This window comes from Podarcis filfolensis, assembly GCF_964270895.1.
Source record: "Podarcis filfolensis genome assembly, chromosome: 16".
In the NCBI taxonomy this organism is placed as follows: Eukaryota; Metazoa; Chordata; class Lepidosauria; order Squamata; family Lacertidae; genus Podarcis; species Podarcis filfolensis.
In genome coordinates this window covers 41,619,461-41,635,521 of record NC_139620.1, presented here as the reverse complement: position 1 = coordinate 41,635,521, position 16,061 = coordinate 41,619,461, and the positions used below count along the sequence as shown (strand labels likewise).

Below are 16,061 nucleotides of genomic sequence, written 5' to 3'. Positions count from 1 at the left end.
GGAGAGAGAAAGAAAAAAAGAAAAGGAAAGGAAAAGAATAGAAAGGAGGTTAAAAGAAAAAGATAGAAAAATAAGATTTAGAAAGTAAAGTACTTCTGCTATATAAAATCAGTATTCACTTTGTCCAATCCAATATAATACCCAACAAAGCCACTTTCTATACACAAACATTATGTTTAATCCTCAAATCCAAATATCATTATTTCTTTTTCTTTTTCATGCAAAAAGTCTATGACAGGTTTCCAGTCTTTAACAAACGTTAATAATGACTTTTCTCTGATTAAACATGTCATTTTCGTCATCTCAGCTAAGTCTCTTAGTTTTAACAGTCATTCTTCCATTGTTGGAAATGATGGGTCCTTCCAGCTTGGTGCCTGTAAAAGTTTCGCAGCTGTGACCATATATTGAAACAAAGTTCCATATTCCTTTTGTAACTGTATATCCATAAGTCCCAGCAGACAGAGTTCTGGCTCCAGTTGATAATTAATCTTCAATGTTCTCCATATCAGTGTATGTATTTCTATCTTTTTTTTTTTTTTTTTGCTTTTTTATGTGTCCACCAAGCATGATAAAATGTCCCTTAATGTTCTTTACATTTCCAACAAATATTTTTATAATATAGTTTCTAAATAATTTCTTTTGAAAAGGATTTGTTAGGTCTTGAGGATTTGCCAGGTTTCTGGTGGGTTGGTTTGGATAAGCAAGGCAGTCAGAGCACTAGTTGCTGGTGGCAGTGTGGAAGACCCACATTCAAATCCTTACTTAGTTGTGGAACTATTTGAGACTGTTGGTGTTTGATCTGAGTGCATGTCACAGGCTCCTGGGGCTTCCCAGAAGGTTGCCAGGGGTTCCTGATAATGAAACATGAACATATTAGGGATACCTGTGCGTAAAAAAATGAAAACCCTAGTGACAATAATGTAGAAAATGCATTATGCTGGGGAAAATTAATTGCAAAAATGTATATGAACAGAAGGCCAAACAGCATATGAAAATATGCACTTTAGGAAAGATACACTCTCAAATTTGGAGGGAGACTTTTTAAAATTAAAATTGCAAACTGATGTGGGAATGTGGCAAACTGAATTTAAGATTATAAAAATGAGAAACTGAAAGAGAAACAGATGGATTTGCCCGTCTTTGGGAGGTGGCTTCAGTGGCTTCTTATCCTCTGACAACTGAGTGAGCCTTGGGAGGAACCAGACTCTCCTTTGCCAAATCTGCTCAGCCCCTCAGCAAATGCCCCTTTTGCTTGCCTTGCAGGGTACGCAGATCGTATGGTGCGCATGCAGTTCCGACACCAGTTCCAGATCCTGGCTCAGCCAATGATGAAAAAATACAGCTCAGCCTATGAGATGACAGATGAAAATAAGGTGAGCCATGGGCGGAGGATGAGCAAAGACACCACAGGCAGCAGAGGCACTTTAGAAATATTAATATATTTTGGCTAAGTTGCTGCTGTTTTTGCTGCTGCTGCTGCTTATAACAATAATAAACAAACATTGCTTGTTATATAAAGGTTCAGAAATGTGCTTCCATATTATCATTCACCTGAAATATTGTTATTTACCTGCTATTATAGGTGTAATAGCATTGGCTCATCATTCTGTTATGAAGGTGCCTATCTAATAAAAAAGAAAAAATAAATGGGAAGAAAAAGAGATTGTTATATAAGGAAGACCATATAAACAGACATCATGAAATCATCTGTTAGAATATTAAGAACCTGTTAACATAAATCCCTTAAAAAGGGGGGGGGAGGAGAAATATATCTATACTCAAAAAAGAAAGTAACATATATTAATGTGGGGGGGGAATCACTGAAAAGATAACTGAAAAGGAGAATCAGAAAATACAAATTGCATAGTTAGATTAATTGCAGACAAATTACAAGCTAAAAATTTCATGTAAGATTAAAGTAATTCCAAATTCTATTAATTCAACTCCCTTCCCAATTATACTGATTAAATCAGACAAAATGGATTAAATAAACGAGAATGAATTAACTTCTATTATTATTATTTATTATTTCTGTGTTAACTGATACTACTAGGTGACATTAATAATCAAGTGGCTGTCAAAAATACATTTCTCCAGAGAGATCAGAGGCTATAATATAAGCAAACAGCCACTTACAAAGAAGAAGAGGAGGGATGACGAACAGTGCCTAAATTCTTGAAAATTCAGCCCCCCCCCCGCTTCTGCATAATGGAAGCCTCTGTGCAAAATTGATCTCCTTCTCCTAATTTTCTGAGGGATTTTGCAAGCTCCTTCACAGATTCTTCCCCCGCTTACAAATCCCAATTGCAATGAGGCTGTGTGTGAACCAACTGCTCTTTCTGATGTGTATTCAGGGGGCATCACATAGCTGGGAGCTGAATTGCAGATGTGTGTGTGTGAGAGAGAGAGAGCATGAGAGAGCGCTGCATGGGGCAACAAAGGCTGTGCATGTGCATTTCAGTTAAGACTTCAGGTTTCAAAAAGAAAATCTTGACAGTCCGAAAAGGTCAATGTTGTTACTTGGTGCTGCGGGGAAATCAAGGGTGTGGGTGGAGGAATGCAGCTTGTCCCTATTCTTAGTTTTATTCTTTCATTGGAAGTTTTGCCAGGCTGTTGGTGGGTTGGGCTGGTTACATAAGGCAGGCAAGATAGTCATGTTGGTCCCACGAATGTCAGAATTCCCTTGATCCCATCACATCAGAGGCACGGTGAGAGCAAGCCTTTCCTGTGGCCGCTTCCATGCTGTGGAATCCCATCCCAAGAAAGGCTAGACAGGCTCCCAGTTTCTCATCCTTCTGCCAGCAGGCTAAGGCCTTCCTGTCCAGACAGGACTTTGGAAACTGAGGTACAGACAGTCCTGAACACTGAGCATCTGTAAGGTCAAACTGCATTTTAATTGCTGATTCTAAATGTGTTTTGATGTGTTTTAACTATTATTTTTTAAGTGGTCTATTCTTGAAGACCCATGTTCAATCCCTTTCTTACCTACAGATATCTTTGGCTCCATTGGTGTTTGATTTGACTTCTGTCACAGACTTCTGGGGCTCATTGGAAGGTTGCAAGGGGTTTTGGATAATGCAGAGATCAATAATGGGGGACAAGCCCCCATTCTCTCCCCCCCAGCTTCTGCTTATTGGGTAGAAAAGGGGATGTGGAGAGTTTCATTCCTATGTCTTCTCCCTTTCTCTTCAGGCTCTGGAGGAGCTCATCCAGGCCCTCAATTTGGAGAAGAAGACCATTGCTGTGGGTCGCACTCAGGTACAGTGGAAGTCAACGGGAGTCCTGAGCTCACCCTGTGATGAATGCCAGCTTTTGAGTTGTCCCTTTGGCATCCCCGACTTTTATCCTGCTCGGATCCTGTGGCTTGATTTTCTCTCTCTTTCTTTCTGGGCAGGTGTTCCTGAAAGCTGGAGTCCTCTCTAGGCTAGAAAAGCAGAGGGAAAAACTGGTGTCTCAGAATCTGATTTTCCTCCAAGCAGCTTGCAAGGGGTTTCTCTCCCGTCAGAAATATAAGAAATTAAAGGTAACCTCTTCTTTGAAGATTAGCAAAGCCAGGGGTTGTTGTCATGGTAAATGTTAACATCTCTTGGGATGCTGCTGAGCAAATCCACCACCACAGCTTCTTCATAGCTGTGATTCTGCTGTCGTAAACAACTTTGGGCAAAAAAATTTTAAAAATCAATTTTTGAAATACGGGAACCCTAGCTTAAGACTCCCTAATGAAATAGCATCCAGCACCTGTGAAGGCCATCTGCTCCACTCTGAACCAGCTCTTTTCCTGCGTCAGTTACTTCAGGGGTTTCCCTTGCGCTTGCTTTGGAAGCTGCAGTTGGCTACAGCACGATTGCGGAGAGGAGGGAGGCCTTGTCAGCATATCATTCCTGTGCTCAGAGGTCTGCACTGGTTGCCCATTTGCTAGCGGGCCAAGTTCATGGTGTTACTGTTACTACATAAAGTCATTAACAACTTGGGATCAGTTTAGCTGCTAGATGCACCCACTCAACTGCTTTCATCTGCGGAATTGGCATTGTTCTGGGTGCCCCATAATCCCTGTTCTGCATTTATAAGAACTCTGTCTTTTAGTGTGGCAGCAGTTACACTTTGGAACTCCCTGCCTAGTGCTACCAGGCAGGCGCCTTTGCTCTGCTCTTTTTGGCACCTGCTAAAAACATATTTGTTTAGGAAAACCTACCCAGATGTTTACAAAGTCTACTGTTATTTTAACATTTTGAAAGTCTTAAATTATTGCTATTATTTTTTCTTATTGATAAGTTCATTGTTATCTCCTTTTTGTAAATCACTTCAAGCTTTTATAAAAAGCAATCAAGCAGTGTATAAATGTTATGAAATAAATAATAGGGAGGAATTGTGCTGTTATGCTTGCTCCATCAGCACAAGCATTTCTGTTTCCCAGACAGAACAATCTCCCCTCTCTTCTCTGCCCCATGCAGTGTTGGGGGTGGGACTGGGTGGAGGGAATGCTTGCTGCCACTGTTTAGTAGTTGAACCTGAGCCCCAGTGCCCAGGGTAGCCCAGGGCAGAGTTCCCTCTCTCCACAGCTGCCTGGGATGGTTTGCTCCCTCTGGGCTCTGAGGGGGACTCCTGCTCTCCTTTCAGATTCAGCGTTTGGCTGCTCGGTGCATCCAGAAGAACTTGGCCATCTTCCAAGCTGTGAAGGGCTGGCCCTGGTGGCAACTGATGTGTGGCATCCGGCCACTGTTGAGCACCAGCCTTGCAGAAGGTCAGCTCCGAGTCAGAGAGGTAGGTGACAACTGTGAAGGACAGGTGAGGACAGACATGGTGAGGTAGACCTCTGAGGGGTTCTGCTGGGACTCCCATGAGCCACAGAGCAAAGCCACTGTCCATATCATTCTTTTCCATACTTTCGGCACCAACTCTATTGGGGAAATTGAATGAATAGAGATATGGAACTGGAAATTATAGAACCCCAAAGTCATCATGTTCAGTACTTCAGTAATTACTAGAACAGTGCTTAAAAGGTGCTGTCTCAGAGGGCCCATAGATCTGTGACAGGCAAGGGAACTTCCTTTGCATGCAGAAGTCCCAGGTTTGATCTGCAGCAACTTCAGTTAGAAGGATCAGGTCACAGGCTGATGCAAAAGAGACAATTTCAAAAGGATTAGACAAGTTCAAGAACGTGAGGGCTGTCACTGGCTACTGCCCATTGCAGTTTTGCTTCCACAGCTGGAAGCAGCAATGCTTCTGGACACTCCAGGAGAGGAGAGAGCTCTTGTGCTTGGATCCTGCTTGGGGGTTTCCCATAATAGGCATCTGGGTGGCTACTCTGAGGTCAGGATGCTGGCCTGTTTCCGCAAACTGTTCTTATGATCTGATGAAATACAAATAATCTGAGCCAATACAAGGCATCTTTGCCTGCCTGCCTGCCTGTTTATATCTTACCTGTTGCCATTTGACCAACCAGCCAACTGCTGAACCTAAAACATTTTGTAAATGAAATATGTCACTTTCTCTTCATCACAGCATCCTGTCGCATTGTGGTGTGACCAAGCCTGACAGAACCCATGTGGCAAATGAATAGGTGGACTTGATTCTCACTGGCGAGTTCCCAGGGGCTAGTTTATGTTTTGCCTCAGTGGTGTCCCCGAGTGCACCCCATTTAATTTCTCCCCTCTTAGCAGTAGGTGGCTGCCGCCCAGCACTTTGCCCTTCAGTGCGTGATGGCTTCCCACTTCCCAGCAGCCAAATGGGCTGGTTGTTGAGGATGATAGGAGCTGGGGCCCAGCCGCCCCTGGAGGGGCCCACAGGACTCTCACCCTTGCTATCCACCCATAGCAACCTCAGTTTTCCTTATGTAGCTAACATGACACCATGGAATGCTGACTCCTTGTGGAAAAGGAAAATGGGAAGGGAAGTGAATAGAACAGCTGCTGGCTGGACACTTGAACAGGAGCATTCAACCCTGTGGGGTTTTGTCACAGTGCCAACTTCTGCTCACACTAAGTGCAAAACCTCTCTGTCAAGGCTGATGCTTGGTGGTCCCATCGCCTCCAAGAATCATTGCATGAAGTGGGGGTGCATTGGTGGTGCTGTTGAAGTATACATTGTGGTTGTACCTGCACACACCCCAGACACACAACTAGGGATCATTGAAGCACACAACTGCACTCTCTTTTTTTTAAGATATTTATTAAGATTTTTTAAAGTATTACAATAAAATGGAAAAAAATAACAATAACAAAAATACAAAATAAAAATAATTTAAAAACACACAAATTTTCCATTGCTTATTTTCCTTTAGCCTGTTTCCCAGACCTCCTCATACCTCCCTTTCTTGTATTCCACCTCAAATTGTTGGTTCAGCAAATCCTTACCATTATGTTTTTGCCTATTTATAACCCTTTTCTCATATTCTCTTAAAGCATTACAGCTGGAAACCACTTAATTTCTATCCAACATCATTCTAACATTCGTTAATTTTACAATATTTCTGTAGATAATCTTTAAATTTCTTCCAATCTTCTTCCACCGACTCTTCTCCCTGGTCTCGGATTCTGCCAGTCATTTCTGCCAATCCCATATAGTCCATCACCTTCATCTGCCATACTTCCAAAGTGGGTAAATCTTGTGTCTTCCAATACTTTGCAATAAGTATTCTTGCTGCTGTTGTAGCGTACATAAAAAAAGTTCTGTCCTTCTTTGGCACCAATTGGCCGACAATGCCCAGAAGGAAGGCCTCTGGTTTCTTCAGGAAGGTACCTTTTTCATTTCATTATATATCATCTCCCAGAAAGCCTTGATTCTTGGGCACGTCCACCAAAGGTGAAAGAATGTACCTTCAGTTTCTTTACATTTCCAACATTTATTATCGGGCAAATGATATATTTTTGCAAGCTTGACTGGTGTCATGTACCACCTGTATATAATTTTCATAATATTCTCTCTTAAGGCATTACATGCCGTAAATTTCATACCTGTGGTCCACAACTGTTCCCAGTCAGCAAACATAATGTTATGTCCAACATCTTGTGCCCATTTAATCATAGCAGATTTCACCGTTTCATCCTGTGTATTCCATTTCAACAGCAAGTTATACATCCTTGACAAAATCTTAGTTTTGGGTTCTAACAGTTCTGTTTCTAATTTTGATTTTTCCACCTGGAAGCCAATTTTCTTGTCCAAATTATATGCCTCCATTATCTGATAATAATGAAGCCAATCTCGCACTTTGTTTTTTAGTTTCTCAAAACTCTGCAGTTTTAATCTATCTCCCTCTTGTTCCAAAATTTCCCAATATTTCGGCCATTTGGCCTCCATATTGAGCTTTTTCTGGGCTTTTGCTTCCATTGGTGACAGCCACCTTGGGGTTTTATTTTCCAATAAATCCTTATATCTTATCCAAACATTGAACAAAGCTTTCCTGACAATATGGTTCTTAAATGCTTTGTGTGCTTTAACCTTGTCGTACCACAAATATGCATGCCACCCGAAGACATTGTTAAAACCTTCTAAATCCAAAATGTCTGTGTTCTCAAGAAGCAGCCAGTCTTTCAACCAGCAGAATGCTGCTGATTCATAGTAAAGTTTAAGGTCTGGCAGGGCAAATCCACCCCTTTCCTTTGCATCAGTTAATATCTTGAATTTTATTCTGGGCTTCTTGCCCTGCCAGACAAATCTAGAGATATCTTTCTGCCACTTCTTGAAACAATCCATCTTGTCCACAATTTGCAGTGTTTGAAACAAAAACAACATTCTAGGCAATACATTCATCTTTATAGTTGCAATTTGACCCAACAAGGAAAGCTTCAAATTTGACCAAATTTCTAAATCTTTTTTCACTTCCGTCCAACATTTTTCATAATTATCTTTAAATAAGTTCCCATTTTTTGCTGTCATGTTAATCCCCAAGTATTTCACTTTCTTGACCACATTCAGACCTGTCTCATTCTGAAACCTCTCTCTTTCTTTTTTTTGTTTTTTTTAAAGATATTTATTAGAATTTTACAAAAACAAAGGTTCACAGAATAAAAGAAAAACCAAGAAAAATAAAAAATTCAAAAATACATAAAAAAGAAAAAAGAGAAAAATACAAAACACAAATCCATTTTTTTATATTTTTAAGCTCATTTGCTTGTTTCCTTGACTTCCTCACACCTCCCCTTTTTGCATTCCCATTTACATAATCAATTCAGCAAATCCTTACCCTCTTTCATTTATCTTAACTCTACTTCATAACATATTATAACTCTATATTTTCCTCCATTTATCAATTCATTTTTGCATATTCTTATTAACTTTTGTTGCTAAATACCACTTATTGCCAATCCGAACATAATTTTAACATTCATTAATTTTACAATATTTCTGAAGATAGTTGTCAGGGAACTGTCATCTGAGACGAAGGAGGTGAAAGGGCTCATGGAGGGTGAGAGAGACCACTCAGCGGAGGAGGGGACCAGCAGGGGGAGAAGTGGAGTTACAAGGGAAAGTGAGTCGGAGGGAGAGCTCAGAGATACTTCAAGCGGGAACAGTGGAGAGGTTTCAGGACCTCCCGTAGGCACACCCACTCCTCGGCGGAAACTGTCACGCCGAGAGTCCAGAAGACGCGTTTCCGTCAAGGAGCTTTTATGCTGGAAGAAATTCCGTAAACGCCCACTGTCCGATACAACGAGCGATTGATGGAGCCATGCTTAAGGAGCTCCATCACAGACAGAGGTTTGGGGACTTAGCCAAGCTCTGAGGGATCAGGATTTTACGCACAAGCAGCTCACCATCCCATCACAGCAATCGGACAGTCCCTGAAAGCAGCTTGTGCAGAGAGGCATCATGAGCAACCCAGCTGGAGCCGGAGGAGCAGCAGGAGCTGGAGAAGGTCCAACTCTGGAAGAAAGGTGCAGAGTTTTGGAACTCCAGCTAGCAATGCAAACGGCGAGGCTAGAAGAAAGGAGGGCGCAGGATGCAGAAAAGGCAAAAGGCGCTACACTAGCAAGAAAGATGCCAGGAATGGTGCAGAAGTTTGGGGGGGACCCCAGGAACTACCAAGCCTTTAGGACAGAGATGCAGTATGCTCTTGAACTGCAGTTTAACGACTTTCCCGATGAGGCATCGCGAGTGGCGTTTGTGATTGGCCATCTCGAAGGAGGGGCGAGAGACTGGGTCCGGCCCCTGATGGCAGGGAATAGTGACATGCTGAAGGACGCGAGGAAGTTTTTTCGCGCCATGGATTTGATGTTTTCCAGCGAGATTGAACAGGGACTGGTGCGCAGACAATTGATGGCTTGCAAACAGGGGAGCCGATCGGTTCGTGAGTACTGGACTGAGTTTACAATGTTGATACATAAATTGGGGTGGGACCTATCGGCGGAACCCATTCAAATGCTCTTTGAAGAGGGGCTTTCTTCGGCGGTGAAAGACGAACTTTCCCGGGCGCCCAGGGCGGAGTCTATGGACCAGCTGACCAAATCAGCGTTGACCATTGGAGCGCGCCAGGAGGCAAGAGCCTTGGAGAAGCGGGAGGGGAAAGGAGAGCGTTGGAGGGATTTCCGCATTCCAGAGATTCCAGAACCCAGTTTCCCGCCCGGAGAGCCGATGGAAGTTGGAACAGCGCGCGCGCAGTTTCAAATCCCAGTGAAGGGAGGAAGAAGGAGGGAAAGAGCGCCAAGAAATGTTACCTCTGCCAGCAGCCAGGTCACTTTGCCAGAGTCTGCCCACAAAGAAAGGAATGGCAAGGGATGGCGGGAGCTGTTGGGGGGAAGGAGGAGGAAGTCCAGGAGCCAGTAAAAGCCAGCGCCTGTCTGCCGCTGTCAGGGCACTGCAGACAGGCCAAGGAGCAGTAAAAGTGCCCACTCCGGAACCTCCAAGACCAGCTCTAGTAATAGAGGTGCTGCTAGAGCTGGCAAACGGATACCCACTAAAGACCAAGGCGCTGTTGGACTCAGGCAGCTCCTGTAATTTTATGAGCAAGGAGTTTGCAGCTGAACACCAGATACAGACACTCCCTTTAAGCAACCCCCTGCAGGTCACCACGATCGATGGGAGGGAGCTGTTGGGGGGAGAAGTTAGCCTACAGACCGTCCCAATGGTTATGAGGGTGGCAAGGCACACTGAAAGGATAGCATTCAATGTAGCCACCCTGGGAGGGGCGCCAGTCATTTTGGGAATGAGCTGGCTAGCGTTGCATGACCCGCTAGTGGGCTGGCATCAGAGAGTGGTCTCCTTTGGGTCAGCACATTGCCTGGAACACTGCAAAGAGGGAAAGGTGCCAGAAGGGGCAAAAGCCTCTCTAGCAGGGATGGAAGTGGCGGACAAAGGGAAGGTGCCCAAACAATACGCTGACCTGAGCAAGGTCTTCAGCGAAAGGGAAGCAGATAAACTACCACCGCATAGAGACTTTGACTGCCAAATTAACCTGGTCCCTGGGGCCCAGCTCCCCGTGGGCAAGCTGTACGCCATGTCAGACAGGGAAATGCAGGAGTTGAGGGAGTTTATTGACAAAAACCTGAAGAGAGGTTTCATCAGAGAGTCCAGAGCGGTGGGGGGCAGCCCAGTGTTTTTTGTGGACAAAAAAAACACGGATAAACCGAGATTGATCGTGGACTACCGGCGGCTGAATGCCGTGTCAGAACCAGTGACTTTCCCCATGCCCAGAATTGATGACATTTTGACCAGGGTGAGGAAGGGAAAGATATTCACGAAACTGGACCTGAGAGGAGCGTACAACCTGATACGAATAAAGAAGGGGGATGAATGGAAGACAACGATGTTCACCCCCCTAGGGGCTTTCGAATATCTCGTTATGCCCTTTGGATTACAAGCAGGCTCCGCCTGTTTTCAATCGTTCATGAACCATGTACTGGGACCTTTGCTCTACAAGAATTGCGTGGCCTTTCTCGATGACGTGCTGATATATTCAGAGAATGAGGAGCAGCATGTAAAGGATGTCAGGGAAGTGCTGAGCCAGCTGCAAGCAAACCAGTTGTGGGTGAAATTGGAGAAGTGTCAGTTCCACGCCAAGGAGGTGGAATTCCTGGGGTACCGCCTATCAGACAAGGGATTAGCCATGGATCCAAGCAAGGTACAGGCGGTGCTGGAATGGAAGACACCAAAAACGAAAAAAGATGTGCAAAGGTTCTTAGGGTTTGGGAACTTTTACCGTAAATTCATCAAGAACTTTGCCCACTTAACGGCTCCCATCACGGACTGTCTGAGCAGCAAGAAGAAATTCGTTTGGACGGCGGAGGCGGAGCACGCTTTTGAGGAATTGAAAAAGGCATTCGCTTCGGAAGAACAGCTCCTGCATGTGGATTTACAAAAACCCATGAGAGTGGAAACTGATGCCTCAGACCGCGCGGTGGGGGCGGTGTTGCTTCAGCCAGGGAGCAATAAGTCGGAATGGAGACCGTGTGCCTTCTTTTCGCGTAAGCTGAACAAATCCGAGAGGAACTACACGGTATATGACCGAGAACTACTCGCCATTCACGAAGCGTTCCGGAGATGGAGACACTTACTAATTGGTGCACAGCATAAGGTACAAGTATGTACGGACCACAAGAATTTGGAGTATTGGAGAACGGCACGAGTGCTCAACCAACGACAAGTGAGATGGGCCCAGGAGTTCTCCAAATTCCATTTTGAAATCTGCTATGTGCCAGGTCCAGAAAACATCAGAGCGGACGCTCTCTCTCGCAAACCTGAATATTTGGAGGGGGAGGGAGCGCCAGAAGAGAGACATATTATCCCAGAGGACCACTGGGTGTGTGGTGCGGCCTGGGTGGGGCAAAGAGAACTGGTAGAGGGAACGGTAAATGATGAGTACGCCCAGGATAAGCTCAGAGGTTTAAGGGGAGAGGGAGAAGACCCCGGAGGTTTTGAAGAAAGAAACGGGGCATTGTATTACAAAGGGGCGCTATATATACCTGAAGGGGAATTGAGGGGGAGAGTACTCAAACAGCTGCACGACAATCCCACAGCGGGGCATTTTGGGCAACACAAGACCATGTGGTTGGTGACCAGGGAGTTTTGGTGGCCCAAGGTGAGGGAGGATGTACGGGAGTATGTGAGAAGGTGTGACCAATGCCAGAGAGCCAAAGGAGAAAGGCGGGCGCCAGCGGGGTATTTAGAACCGTTACCCACACCAGAACGACCGTGGGAGGCGGTGTCGATAGATTTTATGACTGATCTGCCCAAATCCCAGGGGAAAACCGCCATACTAGTCGTAGTAGACCAGTTAACTAAGATGGGTCACTTTGTAGCTTGCTCACATGCAGTCACGGCGGAAGAGACAGCAAAATTTTTTGTAGAACATATTTTTAGGCTGCATGGCGCCCCCTTGAGGCTGGTTTCCGACAGAGGGAAACAGTTCACGTCCAGATTCTGGAGGAAGCTTATGAGCTTGTTGCACGTAGAGGTCAACTTTTCGACTGCCAGGCACCCTGAGACCAATGGGCAGGCGGAGAGGGCAAACGGTATCCTTCAACAATACCTGAGGTGTTATGTCAATGACAGAGAAAACGATTGGGTCGAAAAGTTGGCACTAGCGGAATTTGCTTACAATAATGCAGAGAATGTGTCCACCGGGATGAGCCCCTTTATGGCTAATTATGGGTGCCACCCCAGGGCGTTTCCAGGGGAAGGAGGAGAGAGATGGAGTGTTCCGGCCGCTGAACTTTTTGTAGAAGAAATGGAAGCGATCCATCGTCAACTCCAACACAACTTAGAAAGGGCCAAAGAAGAATATAAGAGGCAGGCAGACAAGAGCAGAAGGGAAGGTGAAACAATTAGGGTGGGGAGTCGGGTCTGGCTATCAACCCAAGGGTTGCCGTTCAAGGGTAGTTGCAAGAAATTGAGACCCAAAAGATTGGGACCATTTGAGGTCATCCAACAGGTCAACCCAGTGGCTTTCAGACTCCGGTTACCGAACCACATGAAACTGCACCCAGTATTCCACAGGTCATTACTGTCACCATACAGGGGGGAAGGTGAAGGGGTATCCACACGGGGGCCAGCCATAGAAGAAAGGGAAAGCCGCAACTATGTGGCAGAAATCATCGACTCCAGGTGGAAGGGTAATCAGGTGGAGTATTTGGTCGTGTGGGAAGGGGAACCGGAGTCGGAAAACACCTGGGTGAAGGCAGAGGAGGTCCATGACGAGGTCTTGATCGAAACGTTCCACCAAAGGTTCCCCAGGAAACCTCAACCAGTAGCGAGGTTCCGGAGGGAGTACTTTGGCACCACCGACGATGAGGAGGAACTGGAGGGATTCAGGGAATCGGAGTTGGAAGAGGGTACAGACTCCGAGGAGGAGGAGTACTTGGAAACCGGGAACAGCAAAAGGTGGAGGGAAGTGTTCGAAACTTCGGAAGATGAGGGAGGTTCCTTCAGGGGTTTTGCTCCCTCGCCTCCCGCAGAGGAGGGGAGGGAAGGGGGTGAAGGGGGCCCTAGAGGGGAGGTGGATGTCAGGGAACTGTCATCTGAGACGAAGGAGGTGAAAGGGCTCATGGAGGGTGAGAGAGACCACTCAGCGGAGGAGGGGACCAGCAGGGGGAGAAGTGGAGTTACAAGGGAAAGTGAGTCGGAGGGAGAGCTCAGAGATACTTCAAGCGGGAACAGTGGAGAGGTTTCAGGACCTCCCGTAGGCACACCCACTCCTCGGCGGAAACTGTCACGCCGAGAGTCCAGAAGACGCGTTTCCGTCAAGGAGCTTTTATGCTGGAAGAAATTCCGTAAACGCCCACTGTCCGATACAACGAGCGATTGATGGAGCCATGCTTAAGGAGCTCCATCACAGACAGAGGTTTGGGGACTTAGCCAAGCTCTGAGGGATCAGGATTTTACGCACAAGCAGCTCACCATCCCATCACAATAGTCTTTAAATTTCTTCCAGTCTTCCTCCACCACCTCTTCTCCCAAGTCTCGGATTCTGCCAGTCATTTCCGCCAATTCCATATAGTCCATCATCTTCATCTGCCACTCTTCCAGGGTGGGTAGATCTTGTGTCTTCCAATACTTCGCAATAAGTATTCTTGCTGCTGTTGTTGCATACATAAAGAAAGTTCTATCCTTCTTTAGCACCAATTGGCCAACAATGCCCAGAAGGAAGGCCTCTGGTTTCTTCAGGAAGGTATATTTAAATACCTTTTTCATTTCATTATAGATCATTTCCCAGAAAGCCTTAATTCTTGGGCACGACCACCAAAGGTGAAAGAATGTACCTTCAGTTTCTTTACATTTCCAACATTTATTATCGGGCAAATGATAGATTTTTGCAAGCTTGACTGGGGTCATGTACCACCTGTATATCATTTTCATAATATTCTCTCTTAAGGCATTACATGCCGTAAATTTCATACCTGTGGTCCACAACTGTTCCCAGTCAGCAAACATGATGTTATGACCGATATCCTGTGCCCATTTAATCATTGCAGATTTAACCGTTTCATCCTGCGTATTCCATTTTAACAGCAAGTTATACATTCTTGAAAGTATCTTAGTTTTGGGATCTAACAGTTCTGTTTCCAATTTTGATTTTTCCACCTGAAAGCCAATTTTTTTGTCCAAATTATAGGCCTCTCTTATTTGATAATAATGCAGCCAATCTCGCACTTTATCTTTTAATTTCTCAAAACTCTGCAATTTCAATTTGTCTCCTTCTTGTTACAATATTTCCCAATATTTCGGCCATTTGGCCTCCATATTGAGCTTTTTCTGAGCCTTCGCTTCCATTGGTGACAGCCACCTTGGGGTTTTGTTTTCCAATAAGTCTTTGTATCTTATCCAGACATTGAACAATGCTTTCCTGACAATATGGTTTTTAAATGCTTTGTGTGCTTTAACCTTGTCGTACCACAAATATGCATGCCATCCAAAAACATTATTGAAACCTTCCAAATCCAAAATGTCTGTGTTTTCAAGAAGCAGCCAGTCCTTCAACCAGCAGAATGCTGCTGATTCATAGTAAAGTTTAAGGTCCGGCAGGGCAAATCCGCCTCTTTCCTTTGCATCAGTTAATATTTTAAATTTTATTCTAGGCTTCTTGCCCTGCCAGACAAATCTAGAAATGTCTCTCTGCCACTTCTTGAAACAGTCCATCTTGTCCAAAATTTGCAAGGATTGAACAAAAACAACATTTTTGGCAATACATTCATCTTTATAGCTGCAATTCGGCCCAACAAGAAAAGCTTCAAATTTGACCATATTTCTAAATCTTTTTTCACTTCTGTCCAACATTTCTCATAGTTATCTTTAAATAAGTTTAAGTTCTTAGCAGTCATATTAACCCCCAAGTATTTTACTTTCTTAGCTAGTGTTAAACCAGTCTCCTTCTGAAACCTCTCTTTCTCAATCGGTGTTAAGTTTTTCTCAAGAACTTTAGTTTTTGACTTATTCAGTTTAAATCCTGCCACATGACCAAATTCTTGAATCAGTTCTAATACTCTTTTCGTACTAGATTCTGGCTCCTGTAACGTCAAAACTAAGTCATCTGCAAAAGCCTTCAATTTGTAATGTTTGGCTCCGACCTGAATACCTTTAATCAAACGGTCCCTTCTAATCATATTTAACAAAACCTCCAGGACTGAAATAAAAAGCAATGGGGAGATTGGGCAACCTTGTCGTGTACCTTTCTCTATCTTAAATTCCTCTGTTACCACATTGTTAACAATTAGTTTCGCCTTTTGTTCTGAATAAATTGCACTTATACCATTTTCAAACCCTTGGCCAACCCCCATCCCCTGAAGATTCTTCTTCATAAAACTCCAAGAAATATTGTCAAAGGCTTTCTCCGCATCTATAAAAATTAAAACTGCCTTGGTATTTATGTTCACTTGCAACTTCTCCAAGATATTAATTATATTCCTCGTGTTGTCTGACAAGTGTCTACCTGGAAGAAAGCCAGCTTGGTCCTTATGAATTTCTTCCCCTAACACTTTTTTTAACCTGTTAGCCAAAATGTCAGCAAATATTTTGTAATCCACATTGAGCAGGGATATGGGGCGGTAGTTCTTAAGTTGCGTCTTTTCAGACTCAGTGTCAGGGAATCAGGAGCAGGAGCACTGGGGAGAGAGGATTGGGAGAGCGAAGGGGAA

The 16,061-nt window shown here is 44.4% G+C and overlaps 2 protein-coding genes across 3 annotated transcripts in view; one reads left to right on the top strand and one right to left on the bottom strand.

Annotated features, from left to right (window-relative positions):
- TFIP11 (tuftelin interacting protein 11) overlaps positions 1 to 16,061 on the bottom strand; it is a gene marked incomplete at its 5' end in the record, with an annotated part of 601,324 nt that overhangs the window by 141,984 nt on the left and 443,279 nt on the right. The gene's annotated exons all lie outside the window — the stretch shown is intronic.
- MYO18B (myosin XVIIIB) overlaps positions 1 to 16,061 on the top strand; it is a 266,462-nt gene that overhangs the window by 101,938 nt on the left and 148,463 nt on the right. The window contains exons 22-25 of the mRNA XM_083589603.1: positions 1,264 to 1,373; positions 3,193 to 3,258; positions 3,395 to 3,523; positions 4,618 to 4,761. Coding sequence (XP_083445729.1) covers positions 1,264 to 1,373; positions 3,193 to 3,258; positions 3,395 to 3,523; positions 4,618 to 4,761 — 449 coding nt within the window. The remainder of the gene's footprint in view (positions 1 to 1,263; positions 1,374 to 3,192; positions 3,259 to 3,394; positions 3,524 to 4,617; positions 4,762 to 16,061) is intronic.